Genomic DNA, 27,443 nt, shown 5'->3' on the forward strand with positions numbered 1-27,443 from the left:
GAGTATGTTAAAAAAGAAATGTAGTGTTTTGAATGTTGAAGTTCCAGAATTAAAAAAAAAATAAATAAAAATCAATCCACTTAAAGACTGAATTTTGAAAATTGATCATGCTCTGCAGCTGACCCTCTCTACCTCACACACTAAGGAAATACTTTAAAATTCCAGTAGGCATATTTGCTTCCAAGGCAAGAAAACACACCCACTTGTTCCTTCACCCTTGTTTTTCAAGCACGAAAATCCTCCCAAGACTGCTATAATCGAGGCACTGGAGTAACAGAAACCTCAGCAATTAAAAATGCAAAGTGATTCCCTTGCCTCCCCAAGCGCAAAATCCCGATCTCGGGCAGCGGCCGGGGCGCTCCGGCTGTGGAGGAACCCCTTCCATGCCCTTGCGCGCACAGGTGGCGGCAGGCAGGGCTGCTGCCTTCGGGGGGATCCCCAGGGCAGCAGCCCCGGCAGGTGCCGGGATGCTCCGCGCGGCCGGTGCGACCGGCGCCGCGCCAGCGGGGAATTCCCAAGCACCGCCATCCTTCTGGGCTCCGCACGGGGCCTCCCGGCGCCGGAGCCCCGGGCCCGGCCGGGCAGGGGCACCGTCCCCTCCGTGCGGCCCGCCCGAGCCCGCCCGTCCCCGCAGCGCGGAGGAGGCACAGCCCCGCCACCGCCCCTGTCCTCCGCGGGACCCCGGCCCGGACCCTGCCCCCCGGTGCTGCCACACCGCCGGGCCAGCCCGCCCCGGGGCCGCTCCGTAACGGGGCCCCCGCCGCGCTCCCGGCTCCCGGAGACGCAGCCCGGCACCGCCGCCGGGGGGTCCCCCCGCCGCCATCTCCCGGCCCGCGTCCCCCCGCGCCGCCCCCCGGCCCCTCCCGGGACTCCCGCGGGCCCCGGGGGCGGCGGCTCCGCCCCGGCCCCCCCGCCCCGCGGCGCCCCCCGCCCCGCCGCTCACCGGCTCCGCGCGCCCCTCGCCGCGCCGCGCCCGGCCGAAGGGAGGGCGGGCGGGGGTCGCGGCCCCCCGGCAGCGCCGCACGCCCGGCGCAGGCAGCCCCCGTCCCTGACCTACTTTCCGCCTGGCTTGCCACCCGACGGCGCACCACTAACCTACTTTCCAGCCAATGGCACCCTCCCCCGGCCCCGCACCGGACGCGCCCGCCCGCCAACGGCAGAGCGGCTCCGCGCCCGCCTCGCCCAATGGGCGGCCGCCGAGCCGGCAACGCCCGCCCCCCCCCAGCGCCGGCAAATCCCCGGGCGGCCCCGCGGCACCAGCCAATCGGGAGCGCGGCTCCGGGCCCTGGTCCCGCCCCCCGGCCGGGGGCGGGGCTGAGGGGCGGCGGGGGGCGCCGCCGGGACCCGGATGTGGCGGTGGCGGTGGCGGCGGGGTCGGCGAGGGTTCGGGGCGGGAGTGCCCGGGCGGCGGGGAGGGCTCGGCTCGGCCTCGCCCGCGCTGCTTGCCCCGGCGGCGGCGCCGCCCGCGGTACCGCCCGCGGTACCGCCCGCTTCCCGCCCCTCCGCTGGGGCTCGCCCGAGCCGCTGCGTCACCGCCGCGTGACGTCAGCCGCGGCCGTGACGTCACGCGCCGAGGTGTGAAGGTCATGGCGGCGCTGCCCCGGCGTGGCCGCGCCTCGCCTCCGTCCTGCCCTCGGCGGCGGGGCCCGGGCACAGCCCCCACACCGCCCTGGTGGTGCCTCCCGTCCACCGCTAGGGTCAGCGCTCACCACACGGCCCCTTGCCCTCGAGCCGCCATGCCGGACGGGCGCCGTGGGGTCCTTCAGCCCGCCGGTGCCCGCTGCTGCGGAGCCCTGGGGCTGCGGGGTCACAGCCTCCTGCCCGGGTCACACAGCGCACCGCCGAGCCCTCGGCCTCCAGCTTGGCTGGGTGTGCGGTGCTGGCACAGTGTCCCTGTCATCGGTGCTCCATCGCCTCCCAGCGCCGGGGCTGCTCGGGCATCACGGCTGTCCGGGCGTGCAAAAGGCCGGGGTGGATGTGGTAAAGCCATCCACAGCACCATGCTCTAGTCTAAATTTAGACAATCCACACAGCAGCGTGGAGGGGATGTGTTGCAAGAAGATAATCACAGTGGAGTTGCTTTCAAATGCGAACATTAGCTAAACGCGATTGCGTGATCGCTGTCTCAGATTATCATTGCCACATCCTAATTGTCTTAACATTTCCTGTCCTGTGATGCCACGTCCCAGAGGTTTGGTTTACGTTTCCTAGGGTAACACCACTGGGCAAGTGTGGATGGCAGCAGCGTTGTGGCACAGCGGGGTTGTGGTTATCCCGATCCACCAGCGCAGGACCTGGGCTCAGCCCGGGACAGCATTAACAGCTCCTTTCCACCCAACTGACTGGGGGCTAAACACAGGCAACGATGGCCCCTGCTGGATACAAACTCTCTGTTCACATCAGGGCACTCCTACGTGGGAGAAACCCGCCAGCAGAACGAGACAAATGAAACACTGTACATTAGCAGGATGGAAATATATTCCATGAAGAGAGAGGAGAAGATGCATCCTTTTATTTCCAGCAAAATGGTGCTGCTTTGATTTGTTTTAGCGCACAGAAGTTATGGAGGTGGAGAAGTCTCCTTGACTACTTATTTCAACTCAGCCTTTGTAGTTTTGCTCATTGTTTCTACTCGTCTGTAGAAATTATCTTGCTTATGGAGTCAATCACACAGTATCTGTTGTAATGAGGCCAGTGCCTGTTGTAGGGACTGATGCCAAGAGTGTCCAGGGGCCTGTGGCCCTCAGTGCCCGGCTGCCTGCTGAAATTCCACATTGTGCAGGATGCCTCCCAGACCCAAGGTGCCACCACTGCCAACTCGGGCTGCATGGACAGTATCAAGTGCCTCCTGCCACCTGGCATCAGGAACCTGGGCTGCTGAGTTTTGTTTCCCAGGGAAAAGGCTGGCATTGGTAAGTGTCCTTCGCTGTGCAGAATTTTAGGAGGCGCCCGCCCACTCAGTCCACAGGCCCCTGAACACAAATGCTTGCCCTTTTCCCTGGGAAACAAAACCCAGCAGCCCAGGTTCCTGGTGTCGGTTTGCAGGAGGCACTTGGCACTGTCAAAGCAGCCTGAGTTGGCAGTGGTGGCAGCTTGGGTCTGAGAAGCATCCCGCGCCATGTGGTGTTTTAGGAGGTGGCCACCCACTCAGGCCCTCAGGCCCGTGAGCACAAATGCCAGTCCTCTTCCCTGGGAAACCAAACTCACCAACCCAGGTTCCTGATGGAAGCTTGCAGGAGGTGCAGGGGACAGTCAAGGCAGCACGTGTTGGGGGTGGTTGGTGGTTGGGATGGGGAGACATGCTGTTCAGTTTGGAATTTCAGGAGGCAGCTGCCCACTTACAGGTAAGAATCCTCTAGCTATCATCACAACCGTACAAGTCCTAATGCACTAGAATGGATCATTGCTTTGCACAGCTGCTGAGAACAGCTCAGAACAAGACCATAAAAACATCTGACTGGATGCTTCTAAAGAGATATGCTATGCCAATGCCTGTCCATGCTCCCGACTCAAGGGTGAGAAGGAATGAGCACTGGGCCAAGAAGCACAGAGATCTGAGATGCAAAGATGGACACCTGGGTTTCTGATAAGCCTCTCAAAGCACTAAAGCAAAAGACACGAGATACCCAAAAGACACAGAAGGCACAACAGACAAGTGACACAAGTGACATGCACTGGGACTGCTCTGCCCTGAGCACCTCAGCACCGTGAGACTTTTCCTTCATGTGGCCTAAGGGACCACCTCTTGCACATCCCCGCCTCCTAGGCCGCTACTCAAAAGGCCCTCCCAGCACCTCGCTTTCACCCCTCTGGGTGTCACAGCCCTCGACTTATCTCTGGGACGTCCAGGGATGAGAATCCACGTCCGCTGCGAAGGAAGGCCGCCTCACCCGCTGGAATTTCCCGCAGTCACCGGGCTGTGGTCCCTTGGTCAGCTACCATCGAGAGCACCAAACCTCACTGCATGATCTTAGCTGTGCAGCAGCCAAACCCCAACAGTTCTGCTGCTCACCATTCTGCTAACAACGCCCGGCTCCTCGGGCCGCACGCTTCAGCCACGCTTGGAGGGACGCCGTTGTCCTGGGGGACAGCCTGGGTTAAGAAGAACAAGGTGATTTGGCATTGCTGAAACCTGAGTGGACCTTGGCTCCTCCTCACTACTTCCCCAGCTTACAGCAACTCCCCGGCCATTCCTGAGGCTCCCTGGGTGGCACTCAAATGGTCAAGGCTTGATCCATGAGCCCTGTACCACTTCCCGAGTTCCCACGAGAGCGACAGCCGGGTCTGCTGGCCAGCTGCTGAGGGAGCCTCAGCATAACAGGATTGGAGCATCTACAACACACAAACAGGAATGGATGCTTAGAATTGCAGCAGAAACACCAGTACTCTAAGTGCACAAATATAGAAATTTTAAAAAACAAAACTAAAATTTTGCCAAACATAAGTCACCTCCAATTAACCATAACTACACTACCTAATATCAAACACAAAAGACCCCATGTCCAATCCCCTTCATGAGCCTCTAAAGTCTATGCCAGAAAAACCTCTAAAACTGAAAAAACCTTGCTTCTAACCAAGTAAGAGCAAAAAAAAAAGTCTTTTAAACTATACCAAATCATTACACTAAACACATCAAATCCACAGAAATACAAAATCTTACTGAACACCAGTACACAGTACACATTAATTTCATCACAACATATAAAACAAAACCTATTTCTACTACTAACATAACAAAAATCTTCACAAAATTCAACTGTAATAAAACTGAAAAAATCTCACTAAAAGTAAAAGTTTAAAATTCCATTATAACCTGAAAACTCATACATTCTAAACATGAACTTCCTCCAAAACAAGTATTTCAAAATGGCAAAAATCTCAAAACATTTAAAATAACTACTATAAAACCAAAATACAATAAACAATTAAACACCTGACCTCAACTATCTAAAACCATCTATAATAACTCTTCTTAAAAAACTCCAACAAATACCAATTACCACCTCAACAATATATCGCCAGCAACAGCAAACAGCTCAAAATACTGTAATTCCCATCCAAAAATATGGCATAAACTAAAGCACCAAAACAAATCAATGAAATCAACAACAGGACACTATATACCACGAAAAAAACGGAATAAAAACCACTGCATATAAATGCCACTATTTATTAAACAGCACTGCCACTAAATATATTTACCTGTATGTATATATAGATGTATACATATAATTAAAATACATTAATTTGAGCATTAAGACGACAATATAAGAAAATAAAACGTCCTAAAGTGATATTATAATAGGATATCCTCTATCATCCTCACCCAAGTGCTCTCTCAACTATATTGCCGAACACAAACAACAGAAGAAAAATCCATTTTTACTTATTTTACCTAACGCCTCATGTATTAGCCAAAACGAAAAATTTGGCCCAAACTGTAATTTCTTCTTCTAAAACTATTCACCTTCACTTTGACACAAAAACCCAAACCACCACCAAAAACCCCATGCCAAACAGACCCCGTCCGCAATTCCCTCCGTCCCTGCCGCTGGGTGGACGCAGACCCGGAGGTCTCACGGCAGGTTGGAAATGCACCGAGCACCGCTTCCAGAAGGCACCCGCGCTGTTATTTAAAGCTGTGCCTCGCTTGCAGAGCAGCACCGACAAAGCCCACGGACAAAAAGCCTGCGCGGCCGGGGCTGGGTTTGTTCCCCTCTCCTCCATTCAGTGACTTTGGCAAGCGCGCTCCGAAGCTGACAAGCCACAAGTGTCCCCCAGCGCCCTCGCCGGGGCTCGCTCCGGGGCTCGGGGGACACCGGGGAGCCCACGCGAGCCACGGGAAGGCGGTGCTCCGTGCCCGGGTGGCCCCGCGCTCCCGGCCCCGGCAGGAAAGCGGCTCCTCCGGCAGGAAAGCGGCTCCTCCGGCAGGCAGAAGCGACGCCGCACCGGGAGAACCCCGACAGCTCCCCCGTGCCCGGAGCAGCCGGCACCGGGCCCAGGGACCGCCCGTGCCGCCTCTCCCGCCCGACACAGCTTGGGTCTGGGAGGCATCCCGCACTGTGTGGAACCTCAGCAGGTTCCACCACTCACGGCCACAGGCCACTGAACACCAATGCCGGCCTTTTCCCTGGGAAACAAAACTCACCAGCCCACGTCCCTGGTGTCGGTTTGCAGGAGGCGCTTGGCACTGTCAAAGCAGCCCGAGTTGGCAGTGGTGGCACCTTGGGTCTGGGAGGCATCCTGCAATGTGCAGAACCTCAGCACTCAGGGCCACAGACAGCAAACGCCATCCTTTTCCCTAGTGTCCTGGTCCAGGGCAAATTTGGGAGAGAACTCCCAAAGGGTGTCCTCTAGAAAAGCAGATTCAATTGGCCTCTCCCCGCGACTGGTTCGGGAGAAAATACCTCCTTGGAGAAAACAGGAAAAAACCCCTGTTTATTAAACAATAGAACCTAAACAATAAAACCTCTTGCTGCTTCAAAAGAGATGACAATCTCAGAACAGTCCCCTCCCCGGGTTGCAGCTTGGCTCACTCAGTCTCTGATCAGTCCCTGGTGCTGGAAATGCCGCGGCCCAGGCCCGGAGCTGCCGGTGCTCTTCTGGGTGTTCAGTCCAGAGCAGGTTTGAACAGGTCCAAGAAAAAGAAAAACCACAGTCCAGGGAACTTCTCTGCCTCAGCTAGCTAAGACTAACTAAAAGCAAAGGAGAGCTCTGTCTGGCTGTCTGTCCATCCGCAGACAACACAGTCCAGGAGCAGGAATGTGGAGGAGTGAGAGCAGTCTGAAAACAAACTGCGCGCTTCTTCCCTCCCCTCTTCACTCTCTGGAACAAGTCTTAAAGGTGCGAAACTTACTATTCAGCATAAACAGAACACGACGACTGGGGATAAAAGCATGAGATAATCAACCCAGGACACCTGGGCAACAAAACTCAGCAGCCCAGGTTCCTGGTGTCAGTTTACACGTGGGATCCTGGTGGGCTCTTGAGTTTTGCTGTCCAGGATTTCTCCCCGGCATCGCTGCCATCATCTGACCCTAATCACAATGACTCCACTGGGCCTAGACCTCACAGTCTTCAGACCGGCAATGTGTTTCCTCATCCACTCTGTCACCCCTGGCCCTTTTCAAATGCATTCCACTGCAGTCCTAAAACTCTGCAGTTTCATCGAGCATCCCCTCTGATCCTGACCCTGAAAACACTCCAAAAATCCCTAAAATTGCCCTTAAAAACCCCACTTAAAAGCCAAAAAAAGTCCTAAGAAACCTTCAAGAATCCCCCATATATGCTTAAAAATTATGGGAAAATCATGACAAAAACCTGCTCAGCCTCCAAGCCCCATCTGTTGCTCTCGAGCCCTCTGATGTCTTTCCTACCTTTTCACAGTGGGTCTTGCTGTCCTCTGAGGATTCTGTCCTTGTCCTGCTGTGAGGGTTGCTGTCTTGTCCCACCGGGAGGGTTCTGGTCTGGTCCCACTGTTGGGGTTGCTGGGTTGTGCTGCTGTTAGGGGAAAGAGCTTTAAAAATACCCCCAAAGTCCTTAAAATACCCTGATATGACCCTAAAAAAATCTAAGAAATTCCCTCAAAAACCCTAGAAATACCCTCATCCTAAAAAAGTCCTCCACATACCCTCCATAGTCCTAAAAAAAGCCCTAAAATTTTTTTAATAGTTCTAAAAAACCCCAAGAACACTCCCAAAAACCCTAAAAATTCTAGTTAGTAGTAAAGAAAGCCCTCAAAACACCCTAAAAAATATTTTAAAAGTCCTAAAGGTATCCTAAACATTCCAGAAAATTCCTAAAAAACTCCTGAAAGAAACCCCTTAAAAATCCTTAAAAAAAACCCCAAAAAACAAAACAAAAAAAAAAACAAAAAACCCCCCACAAAAACAAACAAAAAAAAACACACAAAAAAACCCCCACAAAACAAAAAAAACCCAGAACAAAACAAAAAACCTAAAAACCTACTCAGCCCCCAACACCTACCTGTAACTCTCTATTCTACAAACTTCATCCCTACCTTTTAATTGGGGTAACTACCTGCAACTGCTGGGAGGGTTCTGGGGCTGTCCCACTATTGGGGTCACTGCCTTGTGCTGCTGTTGGGGAAAGCTGGTGTTCTAGGGGTGCTGTTTAGGGTGAGCTTAGGGCTGGGGTGAGGGCTGCTGCACCTGTACCCTAACCCTACCTGGCACCCTGTGTCCTTTGTACCCCGAACCCTCAGTGTCAGCTCTCCACCTGTCAAGGACCCTCCTCTTTGCCCCTCAGCCCACAATGTCTGTGTGTCACCCCAAGCCCCTGACATTGTCCCTTGGCCCCCTAACCTCCATCATGCACTCTCCACCTGGGTAGGGGTGGATTTTAGGGTGAGGTTAGGGGTGGTGTGAGGGCTGCATCACCTCTGACCCTCAGGCACCTCCACTTTGCCCCTCAAGGCACCCCCTGCCCCTCAGCCTCTTGGTGTCACCCCCGAGTTCCCCACTGCAGCCTCTCAGGGTCTCTGTGCCACCCTGGAGCCCCCCTTTGCTCCTAAAGGCCCCTTCTGCCTCTCAGCTGCCCCCATGCTCTGTGCCACCCTGCAGCCCCCTCAGCCCGCAGCCCCTGGTGACACCCCGCAGCCCACAGATGTTGTCCCTGCCTGTTTGATTTGGGTGCTGTCCTGCTGCCAGGGCCGCACTGTCCCCGTGTTCGGGCTCCCACGAGCTGCTGCAGAGAGACACAGGAGGGCGGTGGGAGAGTGAGGGATGGAACAGGGCTGGGCTGGAAGTTCGAGTAGGAGTGAGGAGCGAGAAGGGGACATTACAGAAGAGGGCTGAGGGGAGGAGATTAGTGTTAGGAGGAGGCAACCCCATATCTCCCAGAGCAAAGCTGCAGCAAAATAAAACTCTGGTTGCCCTAGCAGCACCAAACGCGTCCTGCAAACTGGCATCAGGAGCCTGGGCTGGTGAGCTTCAGCTCCCATGGCAAAGGGCCGGAGGTCACGTTCAGTGGCCTTCTGCTTCCTCCAGTTCCAAATGGCGCAGGATGCCTCCCAGACCCAACCTACCACCACATCCAGCTCGGGCTGCCATGACAGTCCCAAGCACCTCCTGCAAACTGACACCAGGAACCGGGGCTGCTGACATTGTTTCTCGGGGAAAACAACAGACATTGGTGTTCAGGGGCCTGGGCCCTGAGTGGGGGTCCGCGGAGAGAGAGCTGTGTGGTGGCAGTTCTCTGTTCCCCTTGGGATGCCCTTTGCAGATGCCGTGTGCCTGGAGCTCTGGGCTTTGTGGTTTTCAGAACCCTAACCCTAGGCATGACCCTAGGCATGACCCTAACCCTAGGCAGTAAAAGCAGCCTAGAGCTAAGGCTTGTTCCAAGGAAAAAGCTGTGGAGACAGCCACGCTGTGGCAGTTTTGTGTTTTCCTTGGCACGCCTTTTGCAGCTGCAGTGTGCCTGGAGCTGTGGGCTTTGTGGTTTTCTAGCAGACGACCGGCCACTCAGGGCCACAGGCCCCTGAACACCAACACCGGCCCTTTCCCTGGGAAACCAAACTCAGCAGTCAGGTTCCTGGTGTCAGTTTGCAGGAGGCGCTTGGCACTGTCAAAGCAGCCCGAGTTTGCAGTAATGGCACCTTGGTGGTGGCAGGAGGTATCCTGCAATGGCAGGAGGTATCCTGCACTGTGCGGAATTTCAGCCGGCCACTTTCCCAGGGGACAGGCAGGCATTGCTGTACTGGTGCCGGTGGCCCTGAGTGGCCGGCTGCCTGCTGATAGTCTGCACATCGCAGGATACCTCCCTGACCCAAGGTGCCACCACTGCCAACTGTGGCTGCTTTGACAGTCCCAAGTGCCTCCTGCAGACTGACACCAGGAACCTGGGCTGCTGAGTTTGGTTTCCCAGGGAAAAGGCCGGCGTTATGATCTTTTGCTATTTCTGTAGGAGAGCAGCTTAGCAGGCCATATGTCAGATTTCCCAGGGAGAGATTGTTTTGAGTTGTTTTCACACCATAGTTTCTATTCGTGAGATATTAAAGAAAATATCAGTATCTGGTTAATTGAATTCTGAATTTTACCATCTGATGATGTATATCAGTCCTGTTCTGTGACTTCCCTTGAAATATATTGTCAGGTCAGTGCAGGCAATTTCTACCTGCAGGTGAATCAGGCATCTTATACCTTGAAATTCTAAAGGTGAGGAGCTGAGAAACGACAATTTTAAATTTTACAAGACCCGAGTTCAGCTCCTGACACCAAAAAAGTTTGCACCACCCTTCTACCACAGGTTTCAAGAGACAAAAGGCAAACAGGAGAGGTGAAGCTTGACCAAAGGTGGAGCATTTTCTCTTTGCAAGGTACTTGAGGGAGCACCTGAAGTACAGCATCCCACAAATCATGGGAGCTGCTGGGCAGAGCAGCTCAGTTGTGTGCTCAGCTCAGGGCACTCTGCACTGGTGTGTCTGGTACAAGAGCTGAATCATTTCCTCATCCACACAACTCTCATCCGATTAATTTTCAGATTTTATGCCTTTTCTTTCTAAGAATGTAGTAAATTACATCTTAGGCAGAACATTAACTGCCTCCTTAGTTATGTTAACATGCCAATGGTTACACCATGTTTAAACACCAACATTTACACTCATGTTTGGCTTACAATGACAATTTAAAAGCAGGAAGAGGGTGTGCTATGTGGCAATTGTACTGCAAATTGTGGTTTATTAATAGAGTATTGGAAAATGTAGCTCATGTTCCAACCGATTACTGTATTCACATTTGAATGCTACAGTAAAAACTTTCCAGGTCTCAGGGTTTTGACTTTGTGTCAAGAGGAGTGGCAGATATGATCTCCATTAAATGCAGTCTACCTAAGGTATGATAAGGCCTTGCCAGTGGTTTCACTTTAGAATCTGCACATTTTTAAATCTAGATAACTGTTTCCCTGCAGAAAAAGGAATCTGGTTTCTCAGCTGATAACCCAAAAACTGATAGGTTTTTTTTTGTTTGGATTATTTTGGGCAGGGGTTGCCTTCAAGCAGTCTTGATATGTCTCTGTAACACCCACAGATGTTCAGAAGTAACCAGCCAAATTAGTTTTTTAATGTTTTAGTTGTGTTTTCTGTCAAACATGATTAATGAGCCCAGTTCATGGCACAGAGGACACAGATCTCTGAGTCTTTGGAGGGTGAATTTTTGCGAAATGCTTTGGAGATAGAATTCCATGTGTTTATTTTTTTTAATGTCTTCCAAAATATGTGCAAGATAGGTTATCTATTTTAGCACCTAGCTGTGGATCTAACTGCTTTAGAGCAATTTAACCAGCTGCTGTTTGTTCATATGTTTCCAGCCATGGAAATACTGGTAAATTACTGGAAATACTGATTAATACTGATTAATTAACCTGTCTTACCCTTTTATTCAACCTCTTCCTCCATTTCTCTCTAGACATACAAGCTATGATCTTACCTACAGGTAAGCAGGAGAAGTCAAAGCTCATAGAAAATTACTGAGACTTAATTTGAATCTCTGGGTTTCTTGTTCTGTCTGTACATTTAAAACCCCAGAGATCACTGAGCCCTATTTCTGACCCTGTTACACAGAGTTGGTGCCTTGCTTCAACCCAGTTGTGAGGGCAGAAGAAACTGCAAACTTTGGCTTGGATTGTTTGCAGACTGATCCAGAAAATCACACAGTGGTGACCTGCTGACTGTAGTCTGTCACAGCTCCTGTGCGGCCTGCTTAGACCTCTTAAAAATAAAGGTTTCATCAAAATAAGCTATTGCAGACTCATTCTTTTCCCAGTTCATCACATTCTTGAATTATTACAAAACCTAAGCCAGGGGAATATTAGGTTTTCTTGCTTTTGTTTGTATAAACACTTGCTTCTTTAAAGGGTGTACCTCCTACCACAATGTTTCCACATTTGAGCATTAATTTCATAAATACAAAACAATAAATGTTGACTTTTTCATGTGCCTGCTCCCTTCTGAGCTTTTTAAAATGCATTCCTCTTCCTTCTGGCCTTTATCATAATTTAAAGGGCTAAAAGTTTGTTTCAGGCAAAAAGAGAATATTCATATCCAATCCATTGATTTCAGCCGTGTAGTGTCTGAGAACACCAATTAATATTCAGAGACTCAATGGGAATTCCCAGGAGTTGGCAATCCACTGCCTGGGAGCATAGCAGGAACAGGAAGAAGAATCTGAGGAGGAAAATCAGGCTAAAGCCAGGGAATTAAGAAATTCTAAGTACTTCTTTGCAATAGATTTTCAATCTTTACAGAAGGTTCAGGACAAAGAATTTCTATCTTTATCTGGATTTGACCTTAATGAAGGTTAAAGCACTTCAAAGTTTTTACTTCATTAAAAATATATGGAATTGAGTTTGTATTTCAGAGTCTGGAAGTCTGAACTCAAAGAAGACATGGTAAACTGTAAATATGTTAAGAAAATTTTAGTGAACATAAAATATTAAGTTGAAAATTCTAAAAGGCTACGTCCTTTTTGTTTTGTTTTCCCTAGGATTTTGTTAAAATGTTTCCTAGAGTTTTATTTATCTTTTTTGTTGACAAGAAATCAGTGTTCATTCTTGAAGTAATTTTGAGTCAACACCATATTTATTGCTTATATTTTTTTTAATGTATGACATACAAACCTAGAGTTAGCTCGTATGACATTCTTCCCTCCCTCCACAAAAAATAATAAAGAATTCCAGAAGCTATTTTGTTAGAAGATAACTGGGACAAAGACACACAAAAATTGCTGACAGTGTTTCTTCAGTATTTACTGAGGACTAAAGATTCAGGATAGAGTTTTGCTGCCTTTTCTTTGTAGGGGTCTTAAAATTTTCTAAGTTCCATTAAACACCAAAACTTTTGGTTTTGGTACTGAAATGACCAGAGAATGGATTTCAACCAGCTTAAATTTGCTTGTTCTTAAAGGGTAAATAAGAAGCAGAAACAGTTGAACAGAAAAATATAGCTGGGATTGTAAATGCCATTTAAGTAGTATTTTTTAACTAAACAGTCACACACTGTATTAATTAAATAAGTATAGTATCCTCCCTTTTGCAGATTGGGAAAACAGGCCTGGGGATTAATGAGTTGGTCAGGATTACACCCACATATTAAGCCACAATTAGAACTGGAGCAACTCATGGCAGCCTTCTAAAGAGTTTGGGGAGTCACTCAGCACCTCCACTTGGTTTTCCATATCAGTTATACAAAACGTTTTACTTTCACAAGGAAATTGTGAGGCTTAGGGCATATTTTGAAAAGAAGCTTTGCAAACTATAAAAGTTGGGGGCTTGATTCTCTTTTCACTTAGTGCTGATAACTCTAATAGGAGCTTAACAATCCATGGTGGGAGGATGGATTTCCAGATTCACAGCCTATAACAGGACAGTTGGACAGTGACTTGATTTTTTTGGTGTTTCATCTTGTAAATATATTAGACCTTATTCTGGAGTTTTTACTTCATTCTTAGTCAAAATTCAGCATTGGTTTCAGGCTTGCAGTGAGGCCTGCAAGCTCTCAGGGTTAAACACACAACATAGGCTGTTCTTCCCCTCAGCATTACACATTTCTGTCCAGGGTTTTAAGATTAAGATGCTTTCAAAGCCATGAGTAGGTGTAGCCAGGAAAAAGGGAAAGAGCAATGAATCTTTCATGTTTGATGCTATGCTATGACTTCTCCACTGTCTATTAATTAAGCAATCTATTAATAGTGCTTTGGTACATACTAATGTTAGACAAAAAACAGTTTTGTTGCAGAGAAAAAGCTGCTATTTAAAAACCAGAGCAAAAGCAAACTAATTCTGAGACTTATGAGTATATCAACCAGTAGGTGTGCCTGGAGTGTTGTAAATGGGAAAGGTGGGAGGACTCTGTCTTGTTATTAGTACATGTAGAAAGACAGGAAGTACTTAGGGAAGGTTTCCCTCTTGTTCTGAGTTCCAGGAAAGTTATTCAGCCAAACACATGAATCACAAAGCAGACTAGAAGGGAGTTTCTGTGTGGCATGAAAATAACAATCTTGGAGCCTGAGAAGTGAAACAGTTTGATGCTTTTGTTCCGCTGCAGATTTTTCATGGAAAATAGCAACCCCACGAATATCTGACAATTAAATGTCTTAGTGCATGAAATGTGAAGTTTATATAAGAGAGAGTGTCTTACTCATCAGCTGCTCTATTTTAAGCCCTGCTCAGCATGAGGGCTTTCATTTTGTGATCTATTTGGACGGCAGCTGGTACATTAGAGTTTTACATTAGCTGACATCTTTACAATCTAAAGGATACTTGACATAATCCTGTAAAACCTATTCTCATATTTGTGCTCAGTCACTCATATTTAATCCTAGTGTCTTCTCTTTCCCTATGGGCATTTTCTGTCCGTTTCATGTTAAAAAATGGTCAATGTATCAACAGCATTAAAGGGATGTTTTGTGGTGATGTGATCAAAAATATATATACAGCATATGTCATAAAATAGATGTGTCATTTTGATGACTGCAAAAGGCAATGAAAAGGAATCCACAGTAACATATGTTGGGGATAAATTCAACTAGCACAAATAACAGAAGAGATGGTATATATTAAAAATTATATACAAAGATGAGCTACATGCATGATTTAAATTCACTTGGAAATATTTACATAGTGGAAGGGTGAAATGAATGCCAAGTTGCAACCTAATTCCAAAATCCAACAATTATCAAGTAGTGTGTCTCTTGCCATGAAGTCCTAGGACTTCATCTATCTGTTCATGCAAAAAGAAAAGTCTTTTCCATCTTTTTGGATTTCAAATCCCAGTCAGCTCTAAACAAATTACAAAATAGTCCTGAGAGAAGCTGAAGTTACCTTTTCCTGGAGATGCTTGGGAGCAAGACTGATGAGGAGAAAGGACAAAATAAGGCACTGTTGAGGGGTGACAGGCACTGGACCCTCGAGCACAGCATGCAGTGGAGCTCCCTTGCGATGTTTTTCCTGAATCCCACACCTTTACACCCTCCCTTGGCCCCACCAGACCTGACTTGCCTGCTCAGGAGCTGTGCCCTGGGGGATGTGAACTGGAGACTGCAGCTGGGAGGTGTCAGGATGCCCCACAGATGACTTCAGGTGCTGGAAGGGCGATTTGACTCTTCTCAGCAGCAAGACTTGAAAGGTGGAAAGCTGCTTTTTGTCACACATTTTGTTTCCCACGTGAGCAGCCTGGTATCCATTGTGTTCTGTGTGTTTAGACAGCTAAAGATTTCAATTGCTTCTTGAAATCTTAAGCACCAATGTCACACGAAATGTATTCTCACTCAGACTGCTGCTACAATCCCTTGGGTTTGAAGGGAGGGATTTAACAACAGAAAATAAGGGTACAGGTTTCTCTGGGTCTGGATTGAAGGCACCTGAGACAGTAGTTTCCTGTTCAGACCCAGGTGCTTATTATTTCTTATCAGCAAACAGTCTCACAACCATGAGTTTGGCAGCAAGGCACAAAATGGCTATCTCCTTTTAGAAGGTCTTTTAAGACTAAACTATCCAATTAAGAACTAACACCTGGATTATTTCCCCTTTTAACCCAATAACTGATCCCAAAGAGCCCCCAGTGCGGGCTTTTCTGCCCAATTACAAAATGCCACCCAAACCCATGGAGAAGGAAGAAGAAGCATGAAGAAACCCAGGACAACACCCTGTGCCCTCCATCTTGCTTCCACCCACAACACACTAAAAATCCCCAAACCTAAATTTCTCAGCAAGTAATACACCTACACTTCTCTCTATAATCTATTTCACACTTCTGTGGATTCTGGTCTATCTTGAAGTCTAGGAAACTTTCTCCATGAATGAGGGTCAAAGTCAGTGCTCCCCTGGGGGTCAGGGCACCCCAGAGCAGACAGAGAAACATTCCCAGTGCCCTGGGTTTCCACATAAGGGGATTTAACCTCCCCTTGTTTCCCATGAGTGGTGGCCAGGAGGTTCTGCACCATGGGAGTCCTTCAGCTCTGCTTTCGTGCTGGATTTGCCTCCACCACTCGTTTCTCCTGCAGTTGCCCAAACAGTTTGAGCTTGAAGTAAAGCTACAAAGCTCCCTCCAACATCTGACACAGGTTCCACCCTCTCCACACCCACCCCATGGCTTCATGAATCTGCTTATTAATGACATGAATGTCACTGGGCGTGGCATAAGTGTGAACTATTCTTGCACTTCTTTGATATCAATGTGATGTTTGTATTTCCATATGTGACCACAACAATGAAAATTAGGGCCTTTACAGAATGATTTTGACTCATATAATGTATTACTCTATGCTTTGTGAGCAATTATTTTTTCTTTTTTCTTCAGAAAAAAAAAACTCAGTAAAAAAAATCTCAGTGTGATGAGCAGAAATATGATTATCAAAGTGACCTCTTACACTGTTTATCTTAAACACAGCACAGACCTATCCCCTCACTGTGAGTATGTGTTTGGAGACAAGAAGGGCATGGAAGGACTAGTCTGGACCATAGGCAGACTGCTCTTAAGTCAGTCCTGATGTTTCTTGACAGTGTGACACAGCAGCTTGGTCACGGAGTCAGAGGCAGTGGGGGGAGCATGGCTAAAGCATTCATTGCTGCCAGGTAAATGAGGGGCTGTGAGGGAGCCCAGGGCAGGGCAGAGGGTACAGTCTAAGCAGATGGTTATGCCTCGCTCTGTGTGCTACAGATTTCTCTAGAATATATTAATCAGAACATTTTAATGACCAAAACAATGCAATTTTTTTGGTGGGCAGTTGCACTTCTTGTCCAGTATTGCTTCAGTGATTTTCACATAATGCCAATGAAATTTAAGATACTCTGTCTATGCACTTAGCCTTTTGATTTCCCTGTCCATTTATTTGCTTCCTTGGAGGTTGTGCATTTATTAGCGTTATGTCCTATGAACCAATGTTTGAAACAGAGATGGAGAAACAATGCATGAGATTACAGGGGAGTCTTAACAACTTAATGACAGACAAACATGCAACACCCAACAAAATAAAACCCTATTCTGTGCTCTCTCACACACTCCTCCTGCAGGCTCCTCAGCCAGAGAGCCCAGCCTTGGTGTGATACCTACAGCTCTCTTCCTCCTATGGAAAGAAAATCTACATTAAAATTCTTTCCTGCATTCTCAGGAGGGTAATCCTTTTAGGTATGTGCTTTTCTACTGTTGTTTTACACTTGATCTTTTAATTAATTCTAACTCCAAGGTGGAAGTAGCAGCTTGGGGTAGCCAATTATTTTGAGTTTCCTTAGGTTTTCTTCCATAACCCTTATGCTGTGTCATACTGAATTATGTCAATGGCATAAAACACGAAGCATTCTTTTTAATATTTTTAAAATCTCTCAAGATTGTCCACTGAAATACAAGATAAAAATGAAAATCATTGTTCTTTTTTGCTGGTCCTGTTGTGGTACACCTAATGCTTTTTTTCACATTATCTTTTTGTTTGTGATTTTAGGTACTAGCTTGAGGTTCAGAGGGTAAAAGGCTAAAACACTACAAATAACAATGTAAGTTAATCAGTAATTATATTAATTGGCCAATGTGAAGATTTTGCATTAATAAAAAACCACAGACTGCTATTACTTGACCTGTATTCAGACATTTCTACCTGTGGCATTTGGTATTCCTCATGAGTATTGAGTTCCCAAATATAACTAAAAGAAGAATTCACACACTTATTGGAAGTATGAAGGGTAGCCAAGATTCTCTTGGCACCCTGGAAAGGCATTCTGCATATCTCATGTAAGCCTGTGGAATCCATTTGGATTTTAATAATCTGTGGATTTGTGTAATGAATGTACCCTAACGCAGCACATCTGCAAAAGTATGCAAGGTAGCTCTGAAACTGAAAGTACAAATAAAATGTACAAGAAAATGTTGTCCAGATGGTATCTTCATTTTTCATGGCATTAACTTGATCCTGAAATTTAAAATTAGTTTTTAAAATTTGAATTTAAAACTTGATGAAGACCTGAAAAACAATTGTGACAAATGGAGAAAATAGATGGTGGCATACTGAACAAATCATAGGTGTCAGAGACACTAAGTGTGCATTTCGTTCATCTAACATAGACCCAGAATGTCACACTTTTGACCTACAATGAGTCCTGGAAGGTAGTTCTGATTCTCTAGTTATCAGTGAGCTAAAGAAAAGAAAGTGGTCACACAGTGAGGTCTGAGAAGTTTGTCTGATGGTGCCAAAGCTACAGGAGTGAGAGAGTATCTGTTTGTGATGGCAAATTTTGGCTCTTTGAGTCACCCTGCACCTGGGTAATGCACACAGTGTGCACATAGGTTGTAGGGTTTTTTCCTATTATATTCATTATTATGTCTTCCAAGTAGATGTAATTTGCCAAGACATATTATTGAAGAGATTGTTTTTCTGTTGTTGGTCCTGTCTTGCTTATTACCACAAGGAAAGTGTGTGTTTTCCTTTTTATCTGACGGTGTCTTGTTCTGAGGATGGCTGTGTTTGGCAGTTGTGGTTGGTTAAACAGTGCTTTGTGGCTTGGGCTGTCACAGGGAAGGCAGTTAAATATGCACATGCCTTATTATTATAAGGCAGATAGGTCAATAAATCATCAGGTGAGTGTTTGCTTGTCTGGGTGTTTCAATGTCTGTTAAATTCGGGCTGCCAGCAGAGGGTGAGCAAACACTCGTGATGGTGCTTGCTGCAGACTAACTCAGATGTCACTGGCCATGGGTTGCATAATCTCCATAACTGCAATCCATGAAAACCCTGCTTCTTCAAAGGGGTCTTTTACAGTCTTTTCATGCATATTGTTACTGATGTTATTCACATAGTAACCATTTTTACCTCTTGTCTCTGCTTTTAAACTAGTTCAGAGCACTCAGTGCTTTAAAAACAAACCTTTAAAGGTATTTCCCTTAATTTCCTGTGAGAAGCCATGGTAAATGCCGTATGCTTTTAAGCAATTAAAAGGCTTTGTGACTTCGTTTTTTTGTGTTGTTAATGCAGGTGGTACAGATTCAATGGGCTTTCATGTGTAGCAAATTCATCATATATCTATTTTCTGTCTCCCAGCACCTCTGTGAGTTTGATGTTGGGCTCTGAGTAGCTCTTCATATTTCCATGGTTACAAGTAGTCACAAGGGTTCTGTTAACCCCCAAAGGCAGAGTGATTATGTCTCTTTTTTTGGTCATAAGAAGCATAGAATGAATAAATTAGACTATAGCTATGAAAAGATTGTTTAAAACACTTCAATAAAAACTTTTAATTTTCACTCACTCAAGAAGTGTTTGAGCCTTTTGCCACAGTTATGGCTATGTCACGCTTTTTGGAAAAATGAGTTTTTACCTGAAAACCTGAAGGCCCTCTTTTCTTTCCCTTTTAATTCTGATTGGATTTTCAGCCCATTTTGAAGGCAGCAGGTTTAGAGCAAACAGTGCAGATTCAGAGCTATGCTGTCATTAAATAATCAGCAGTGACCACTAACCATCACTGTGTGTACTATTGCTTATTGTTAAAAACAGAACAAGTGAAGGTAAGAAGCACTTCAGCTTGCTGAAGAGCACAGATGTAGCCACATCCACATCAGAATTTCAGATCTCAAATTGCTGCATTTCTTTCTAACAAAAGGCTGAAAGAAAGTCCCTTCTGACTTTCAGACCTCACCTCTTGTTAAAGCCTAGATTCTTCCCAGTAAATCAAGTGCAGGGAGCTGCACCTTCTGTGAGTGGAAAAGAGCTGTGTTGTATGAACTTGTCTGACCATTCAGTGTCCATCCACAAACAACTCCAAAAACTGAGAGATCTGACAAATCAGATTAAAACAAACCATGGATCATTGTTAGATGACTTGTTTGAAGGATGGAGTTTTGCATCTTGACTAAAAGAGCTTTACAAAATAGGTTTATCTGCATTGATTGTTATAGTGACAATGTTAGTGATAGTGCCTTGTGTACTTCACTGTGCACAACAAATGATGAACAAGGCTATCAAAGAAGTGTTTTCAGTTCAAGAGAGAGGGGGAATTGTGAGAAATGGATTTGTAGAGAGTTGTCAAAGTCTGACAGAAGACCCACAAAGTGTGAATCCATATGCAAACTTTGAGACAAGAGATGCTGACTTAGAAATGCCATGGAATAGGACAGATACTGTTGGGAGAGAAATGGAAATAGAAAAATGTTTCAAAGGATAGCCTTGCACATAAGACTGGATACTTTGGAGAAATAGAACTATGAAAGATGCATTGTGGTGGGACCCACCAGGGGCAGTTTTAGATAACTGGCTTTAAGGCATCTACAGCTTGGCATGGCAAAAAGCTGATAGGCCAAGAAACACTTAGAGTGTATTGTAATTAGGAAATAGCTGGCTTCTGATTGTGATGGTGTGAATTATAACACCTGTATTGTGTCACCCTTCTCATGAGACTGAAAGTGGAATAAAAGTTTTTAAAATGCCTCTCAGTTACCCCATCTCTGGGTCAGGTAAAGAGTATTATCCAACAGATGTAGCCACATCCACATCAGAATTTCAGATCTCAAATTGCTGCATTTCTTTCTAACAAAAGACTGAGAGAAAGTCCCTTCTGACTTTCAGATCTCACCTCTTGTTAAAGCCTAGATTCTTCCCAGTAAATCAAGTGCAGAGAGCTGCAACTTCTGTGAGTGGAAAAGAGCTGTTAGAGATCCTTAATAAGAGAAGGCAGCTGGAAGGAGCAGTGGTTTTTCTGAGAGGCTTTCCCAGACTGAAGCAGTAGCAGGGTTTTTTCTGTGGAATAGACTCAGGTAGCTGTGATTTGTTATGGCATCCTGTGCTGAAGAGCTCCGAATCAAAGGGAGGTTTCTGGATCTTCCCTGGACAGAACAGGCAGTGAGCTGCTGAGGGCAGGGAAGGGAGAGGGAGTCATAAAAGAAAGCTGGAGAAAAGTCTCTAATAAGAAGAGAATATCTTGTCTACTGAAAAGGTTTTGTACAGTGATAGAAGCATTGACTGGAACTGGAGAAAGGCTGAAAGAAAGCTCTGCCAGGAGAGACACTGAGACTCTCTTACCACCTGTACAGAGTTATTGCTTCAATGCACACAGAAAAAGAATCTTCCTAACTGAAGAGGAGAAAATGCCTCCTTTTCCTTTCCTTTTGGCAGGTTTCTTTTTAGCCAGAGGTACTACATTTGCCAAGTCTCCAAGCCAGTAGAGGCATAAGCTGATTTTATGGTAAAGTAGCAGGTAACACAGTAAAATGATGTTTTAATAGTACAGGTGTAGGAGAAAGAAGTATATTGAAGGGGGAAATGGACCAAAAAACACCTATTATATTCTGTCTACTCACTTGGAAAACAGACAATAGTAAAACAGAACAGTCTTTATCCTCAAAGTGAATTGTGAAGGTTAATGAGTGTTCAGAATGGCAGTGGAGTGCACTGGCACACAGGTTATATTCAGACATTGTCACCCTGTTCTTCTGTTTTGCTAAGCCTTCTGATGTTTACATTCTTGTAACGAACCTTCTCATGCACTTTTTTGTCAATAATTATTGTTTTACATTCTTTTCTGGAGGAAGAGAAATTTGATGGACTGTTGTCTTGTCCAGTGTCATTGGAGAGGTGGCACTGTCACTTTTGAAAGTCTGTAAATGTTGGAGTCACAAAATAAACTTCTCTTCTTTCTACCTTGGAGGTTCCAGCATGCATGTTGTTCTATTTCGTGTCCTATAGCAACAAGACATAAAGTGCCAGAGATGCTGAATGTTTTATTATAAAACAGATTTAAACACTTCCAAGCAGAAGCAAGGTCTGTGTATGAGCTACTGGGAAATGGAAGAAAAAAAACCTCTGGAGTGGTGTTTGAGCTGGCTACTCCCCACTGGTCCCTCACTGCTGCAGTTTTTAGGTTAGATGGTCAGGCAATGTGTGTGGCTGGTATGTTTTAGGTGCCAATGACCATTTCACACATGTGTGAAACAGCAATTATGCAGAGCAAACACCAAGATCCTGCTTCCAGCCTGCCAGTCAGGCCAGCTGAGAGCCCAGGGAGCAGGGACTGTGGATCTGAACCTGCCTGACAGGGTTGTGGCAGGATGCCACAAGTGCCACCAGGCATCTACAAAGGACAGCACAAAGAACAGGGTTTGCTGCTGAGAATTTTGACAGCCCATTTCAGATCCACCTGTGACTTTTCCAGATGAATCAGGTGCCATGGCAGCTCTTGGACCTCAGGATTTTCTTTCTGCCAGGTTTAAAGTTCTTGAGAGCTTGCTTGCTCCCAAGGTATGTTTTGGGCCTTTTTCAAGCAAGGGTTACATATTTTAAAGTTGGTGGCTGCTGCTCCCTTCATCACAGTTTCCTCCTAGCAGTGCAGTCACAAAGAGATGAGAATGTCCTCTCAGCTTTTCTGTGCCTGCATTTTTATTGAAACAGGGCAGTTTGGTTCAAACTCTTTGGGAGTGTGTCTGCAAGAGGAGCAGTACAGGATGCTCAGAGTGCTCCAGGCAGTAACTGCCAAGGTAACAAAGTTAGAAAAGGAAAATATTAGGTAGATGCATAATTAGTGTGGAATTGTTCTGGAATTCTGTTAATTGGCATGATAAATGCAAATTATATATCAAACCAATTCTCTTTCTCCACAATAAGGAAACCACGCTTTTGGAATTTCAATGGCAAAAGTCATTATAAACTTACTATCAGGAAACTAGAATATCCTCATTTTTGGTTACAATATTCTGGTATTTTATAACATATTGATACATCAGTGCTTCTAAAACTGTTATTGACTGCAGTAGAACTTGTGTGTAGCTTGTGAATGTGTATGTATAAATATACATTTTCCTCTCAGAGTAGTAATTTTGCTATCTACCTGGGAAAGATTCTTGACCCCTCTGTATGACAAAAATTATTTTTAAGAAAATACTTCCTTTCTAGACTATGCTAGCATAGTTCTGGCAAGGGTAAGACAAAAACTATTTTATAGGAAAACAAAGGTAGTCCTGTTAGGGATGGGAGATTAGAGCTGATCCTTCCCTGGATTCTACAGACTTGGAGCTTTTGATTCTACCAACACTTTGGGCTAAGTCCCTCTGTGAAGAGCTGTTTAGTTGTTAATAAGACTTTTACTAGAGTACTTGCATTACAAATTGGAAGAAAATTGTTCTTTGGTGCCCACAAGAACATTTGTTTGTTGTGATATCTCTTCACTTTTCCAGCTATTATTGTTTGGAAAGCAAGATCTTTGAGGGGGGAAAGATATTTATTTTATGTTAAATCTTGTTAAGGTTCTTAATTCAGCTGCGACCTTTGGATCACTGTGAGAGGCCAAGGCCCAAAAGTGATCCCTTTGTAGTGTTACTTTCAGGGAAGCAGGAGCAGAAAATAAGGAATTATTTTTTTACAGAAAAAAAAAAATTAAAATAAGAGAGTTCTAGTTATTCTGCAATGCTTTTACAAGCCTCCCTTATCATTGTTCTCTGCACAAATGTCCTAAAAACGCCTGAAGGGCTTATCCAAGAGTTTCATGTAGTTTGTTGAAGCAGATTCTGATCTCCCCAGGACCCGAATTTTTTGGCAAATTTTAAGATTTTTGATTCATGAGGAACCTATTTGTATTTGTATGTTCACACTTTTGGGTAGCAAGCCTAGAGTTTGTCAAATGTGTACAAGAAGTATGCTAAAAGAAAGAACATGACAAAGCAGTATCATAGTGCTGAGATTAAAAAAAATCAAATTAAATGAAACTTCAGATTTTTACCTCACTTAATCAGGAGATAGCACTCAGATCTAAGCATGTCTGTCAAAACTATCTCATTATCTAAATATTTATAGCAGTTACACAGAGAAATTTAGTTTGGATTAAGAGAAAAAATATTAGCAATTCTAAGGTAAAACATTAATTAAGATCTTTCTACAAATGAAGTGAGAGCAAAACCAAATTTTAATTTTATTTTATTGTGTAAATAAATTATTTCATTTCTTTTGTGTTTGGAAAGATAATTTTCTATCCATAAACACTTAACAAGTGATGGATCAGAGCCCAGAGGAGTGATTGTAACACAGTTCAGAGCATGTAACCTCCTCCTGTGGTCAGTCTGGCTGCTGGGTTGGTGTTGCTGCACAATAATTTGTTTTTTCTTTCTGTTTGCAGTGTCTGCTGCATGAGCTGGGTGCACCAGGAGAGGGCAGAGCTGCACAGGTGTTTGGTTAAACGAGAAGTGGAAATTAGTCTATGAACAGGATTGCTGGCAGTTGTTATTCAGTGTTCACCTAAAATCAATTACCCGGATATTCAGAAATTGTGGATTTTCTATGTAAGTGTTTCATCGCTGCTCTGCTGCCAAGAAACCTTTCTGAAAGAAAAAATTTCTGGGATTAATAGCACTGTGAGGGGAGCTCCAGCATTTCACTGGGTTATTCAGAGTCCACTTGAAACAGAGTCATCATTTTCATTATTGTTACTGTAAATACAGCTTATTTTGCTTTTTTCTCCCCTTTTTTCCCCTAACTATAGTCTGGTTTATAATTTGATTATATTTTTTCCTTCCTTCAGGTTTAGAATAATATTCTAAATCAAATAATTCTAAACCAAAGTGCCTATTTTTAATATCTCTGTAAAATATTAGCCATATTAGGTGTAAAACAGATTAAAATCAGTGTTTCTCTTGAAAACCTGAATGGAATGAGAGAATTAATTCTATTTTCTGTAGAGAACCTGATTTAAAGGCCACTAAGTTGGAGTGATTTAAATCAATCAATGTACTTTGGGTAAACTGTGGATAAAGTGGTTTTTTTTTCAGAACAAAAGCCAACCTTCCCCAGTGGTTTGCAGAAGGGGTGACAGAACCAGAGCAGGACTTGGAGAAGAGGAGAATGAAGGGGTGAAGGACAACTGAGGTGACAGTGACCCTCACTCTTTACTTTGATACAGTTTTTGCTTTATTATTGTGAAGTCTTTCTAGCAATGGCTTTATTTTTCCTCCCACTGGGAACTAGACAGAAATATATAGTCAAAGAATCCTAATATTTGTACTGCAATAAAAATATTCATAAGTAGTTGTAAAAAACCTTATTTTGTAATTAATGTACAAGTGTTGGGTTTGAGCCTTCTTTTGTTTATTTAAAAAATGGCAGGAGTGTGCTTACGCGAGTTCTTGAGAATTATGAAGTGTAATTGGCTCAATATATCATCAAAAATGAAATGGCTAAAATGGTGTCACCATAGTCCGGAGGTAAGTAGACAGAAGAATTTGGGGGATGTTTAAATCACTCACAGTAAAAGCAAAACTTTTTTTTTTTTCAGGCAAAAAATACCAATATTATTGCAGAAGTGCTGTTTTAGGAACTATAATCAATATTGACCTCTGTGTGAACTAAGAGTTTGTTTAAAGCTGTGGCTCAGGAATGCAATCTTTGACATGAAGCACACTTTGCAGATCACATGGGGCTGCCTCAGCCCACGAGCTGTCTCTTCATCAAGCAGGAAGGAAGTTTGATCTCCCAGAATCTCTGTCCCCAGTGCTCTCAGTTCAGACCCTGTCATCTGGGCTGTTGGACCAGCATTGTGCCATCTGTATGAGCAATTCTGACTGCCTTGCTGTTTTATTAGATACCATCTAATAATTTGGAGTTAGAGGAGTGCCATAATTCCCACATATAAAATTATGCTAGCATTGTGACTTACATCCTCCTAATAGAAATTGACTTTTTATGAGTTATGTGACCTCTGTTGTTGGAATTCACATGATAAACTCATATAGTTGTACAGTATTTTTATACCAACCCCATTACAGGACATGTGTGGCTATGAGCACAAATCCAGCACTTGTCTGATATGAAACAATTCAGATATTTCATATATTGCAGGCACAGAATGCCCATTTTCCTGCAGCACCGTGCCTCAGGATCCAGCTGCTCATTCCAACAGTGTTATTATGTGGGAGACAAATCTTGAAAACCTGAGTGTGAACTGATGCAATTTGTGTTTCTGCATCTGCGAGCCAAACATTTTGAAAGGACATCCTCCCCTGGTTCTCAGCAGGAGAACTTGGCAACCCAAACCTCACTATTCCTATGCCCACATTCATTTTCACTTAACTCACTTGAACAAAAGCATCCAGCTAAAGTCTAAAAGTGCTTCTAATATTAACTCTGTTCCTTGGCAAATTCATCTGACAGAACTTCCAACTTCCTGTGTAACATTTTCAACAGGGAGCTGGGTTCTGAAGGCCAAAATAGCCCTGCACTAAAATCTGTATGTAAGGATCCAGATAAATAGAGCATCTTGAGCTAATTTTTAGCTGTTTGAAATGCAAATAAATACAAGCTTTACTTGTCAGTATGAGCTTGCTGGATTATTTGGATCAACAGAGGAAGCCAAGCCTGTTATTGCCTAAAAATATTGTTTTGAAAATTGAATCTGATGAATTTTTAGAGTCTTATCTTCTATATACTACTTCACTTTTCTTAGTGAAAAATAAACATAAGATACAAGTTTCTCTTGGCTTTTTAGTCTCCTTCAGTCTGACTATAATTTCAGTAGCATACAAGTAAAGACATCCCTATGTAAATCTTTTCATTCATGACTTCTCATTCAAAATGCTTTTCTAATATTAATGGTTAGTGAATGAATAATGTCCAAAGCCATGAAGAACTATGGCAGATTTATTCAATTTACTTCCACATGTAATCTGAAATATTTTACATTACCTGCTTAGAATTTTACCATCTTATGAACTGCCTCAATCATTTCTTCTCATGCTGTCCTTTGTCAGGTAAATTGCCATGTAAACTAGTAAAATTTAGAGAAATTAACTTGCTGAGACTCTGTTTCTTTCACAGTTCTCAAGACTTGTGCTACAATGAATTATAAAACTCATTGGTCTCTCCACTAGGATAAAAACTTCATTACTAGTCACTATCAATTCCCTAGCCAATTTTCAGTCACTTCTTCCAAAATAGCCTGGAAATTCTTCTTGACTGAGTGGAAATTGCAGGGTTTATTCTCAAACACAGCAATCACATTGAACACTGCTTCAAACCTAATGCAGATTCTATTTAGAGTGGATTTTTCTTTCTGAATCACTACTCTCAAAAGCTGGTTCAAATAAATGGACAATAGACAGTAGCTGGTGTTGTATGTTGTCACATGAAAATGTCAATTATTTTCTTCTTTGGGAAAAATAAGAAGTTGACTTTTTTTGTTTTTGTTTTTGTTTTTGTTTTGTTTTGTTTTCTTTTGTTTTGTTTTGCTATAAAAATCCCATGAACCAGCATTTGAAGAATTAATAGTTTCATAAAACTGCCTTCAAGTTGTTCTTGTCTGAATTCTGGGGTGACTTCCTTGAGTCAATTCTTCGTCTTTGAAAGTACGGGCATTCAAACTAAGGTAAAATAATAGAACCAAGTTGTGTTGTCATGTGATTGGGAATGCCCAAAATTTAGAAATAGTTATGCAAATTTTTTTTAATTATTTAGATAATAGGACTCTTTATTCCTGTA

At 44.6% G+C, this 27,443-nt stretch overlaps 2 protein-coding genes and 2 long non-coding RNA genes across 11 annotated transcripts in view; 3 read left to right on the forward strand and 1 right to left on the reverse strand.

Annotated features, from left to right (window-relative positions):
- The window catches only part of BMAL1 (basic helix-loop-helix ARNT like 1), a 49,055-nt gene extending 47,844 nt beyond the window's left edge, over window positions 1-1,211 (reverse strand). For 4 of the 8 annotated variants that reach the window (XM_064426140.1, XM_064426139.1, XM_064426137.1 and 1 more), the window contains exon 1: window positions 944-1,082. The gene's annotated coding sequence lies outside the window, so the exon portion shown is untranslated. Of the gene's footprint in view, window positions 1-943 lie in introns of all 8 variants that reach the window. The other 4 variants (XM_064426138.1, XM_064426132.1, XM_064426131.1 and 1 more) reach the window with 3 other exon arrangements.
- LOC135302342 (basic proline-rich protein-like) lies at window positions 296-1,318 on the forward strand. The gene has a single exon (XM_064422712.1). It carries the CDS (start codon window positions 296-298, stop codon window positions 1,316-1,318), a length of 1,023 nt encoding a protein of 340 aa, XP_064278782.1.
- An 8,586-nt stretch (window positions 1,319-9,904) lies between these two features.
- LOC135302198 (uncharacterized) lies at window positions 9,905-11,607 on the forward strand. The gene is made up of 3 exons (XR_010363899.1): window positions 9,905-10,175; window positions 10,267-10,336; window positions 11,579-11,607. It is a non-coding gene; the product is annotated as an uncharacterized LOC135302198 (long non-coding RNA).
- Window positions 11,608-16,646: 5,039 nt separating this feature from the next.
- LOC135302199 (uncharacterized) lies at window positions 16,647-25,997 on the forward strand. Its single transcript, XR_010363900.1, has 5 exons — window positions 16,647-17,140; window positions 17,451-17,502; window positions 24,094-24,256; window positions 24,743-24,839; window positions 25,246-25,997. It is a non-coding gene; the product is annotated as an uncharacterized LOC135302199 (long non-coding RNA).
- The last annotated feature ends 1,446 nt before the right edge of the window (window positions 25,998-27,443 follow it).

Source organism: Passer domesticus, chromosome 6 (assembly GCF_036417665.1).
Source record: "Passer domesticus isolate bPasDom1 chromosome 6, bPasDom1.hap1, whole genome shotgun sequence".
NCBI lineage: Eukaryota > Metazoa > Chordata > Aves > Passeriformes > Passeridae > Passer > Passer domesticus.

Excerpts from the sequence above, each read along its gene's own strand:
- LOC135302342 (XM_064422712.1), top strand. The coding sequence starts at position 296 with ATGCAAAGTGATTCCCTTGCCTCCCCAAGCGCAAAATCCCGATCTCGG.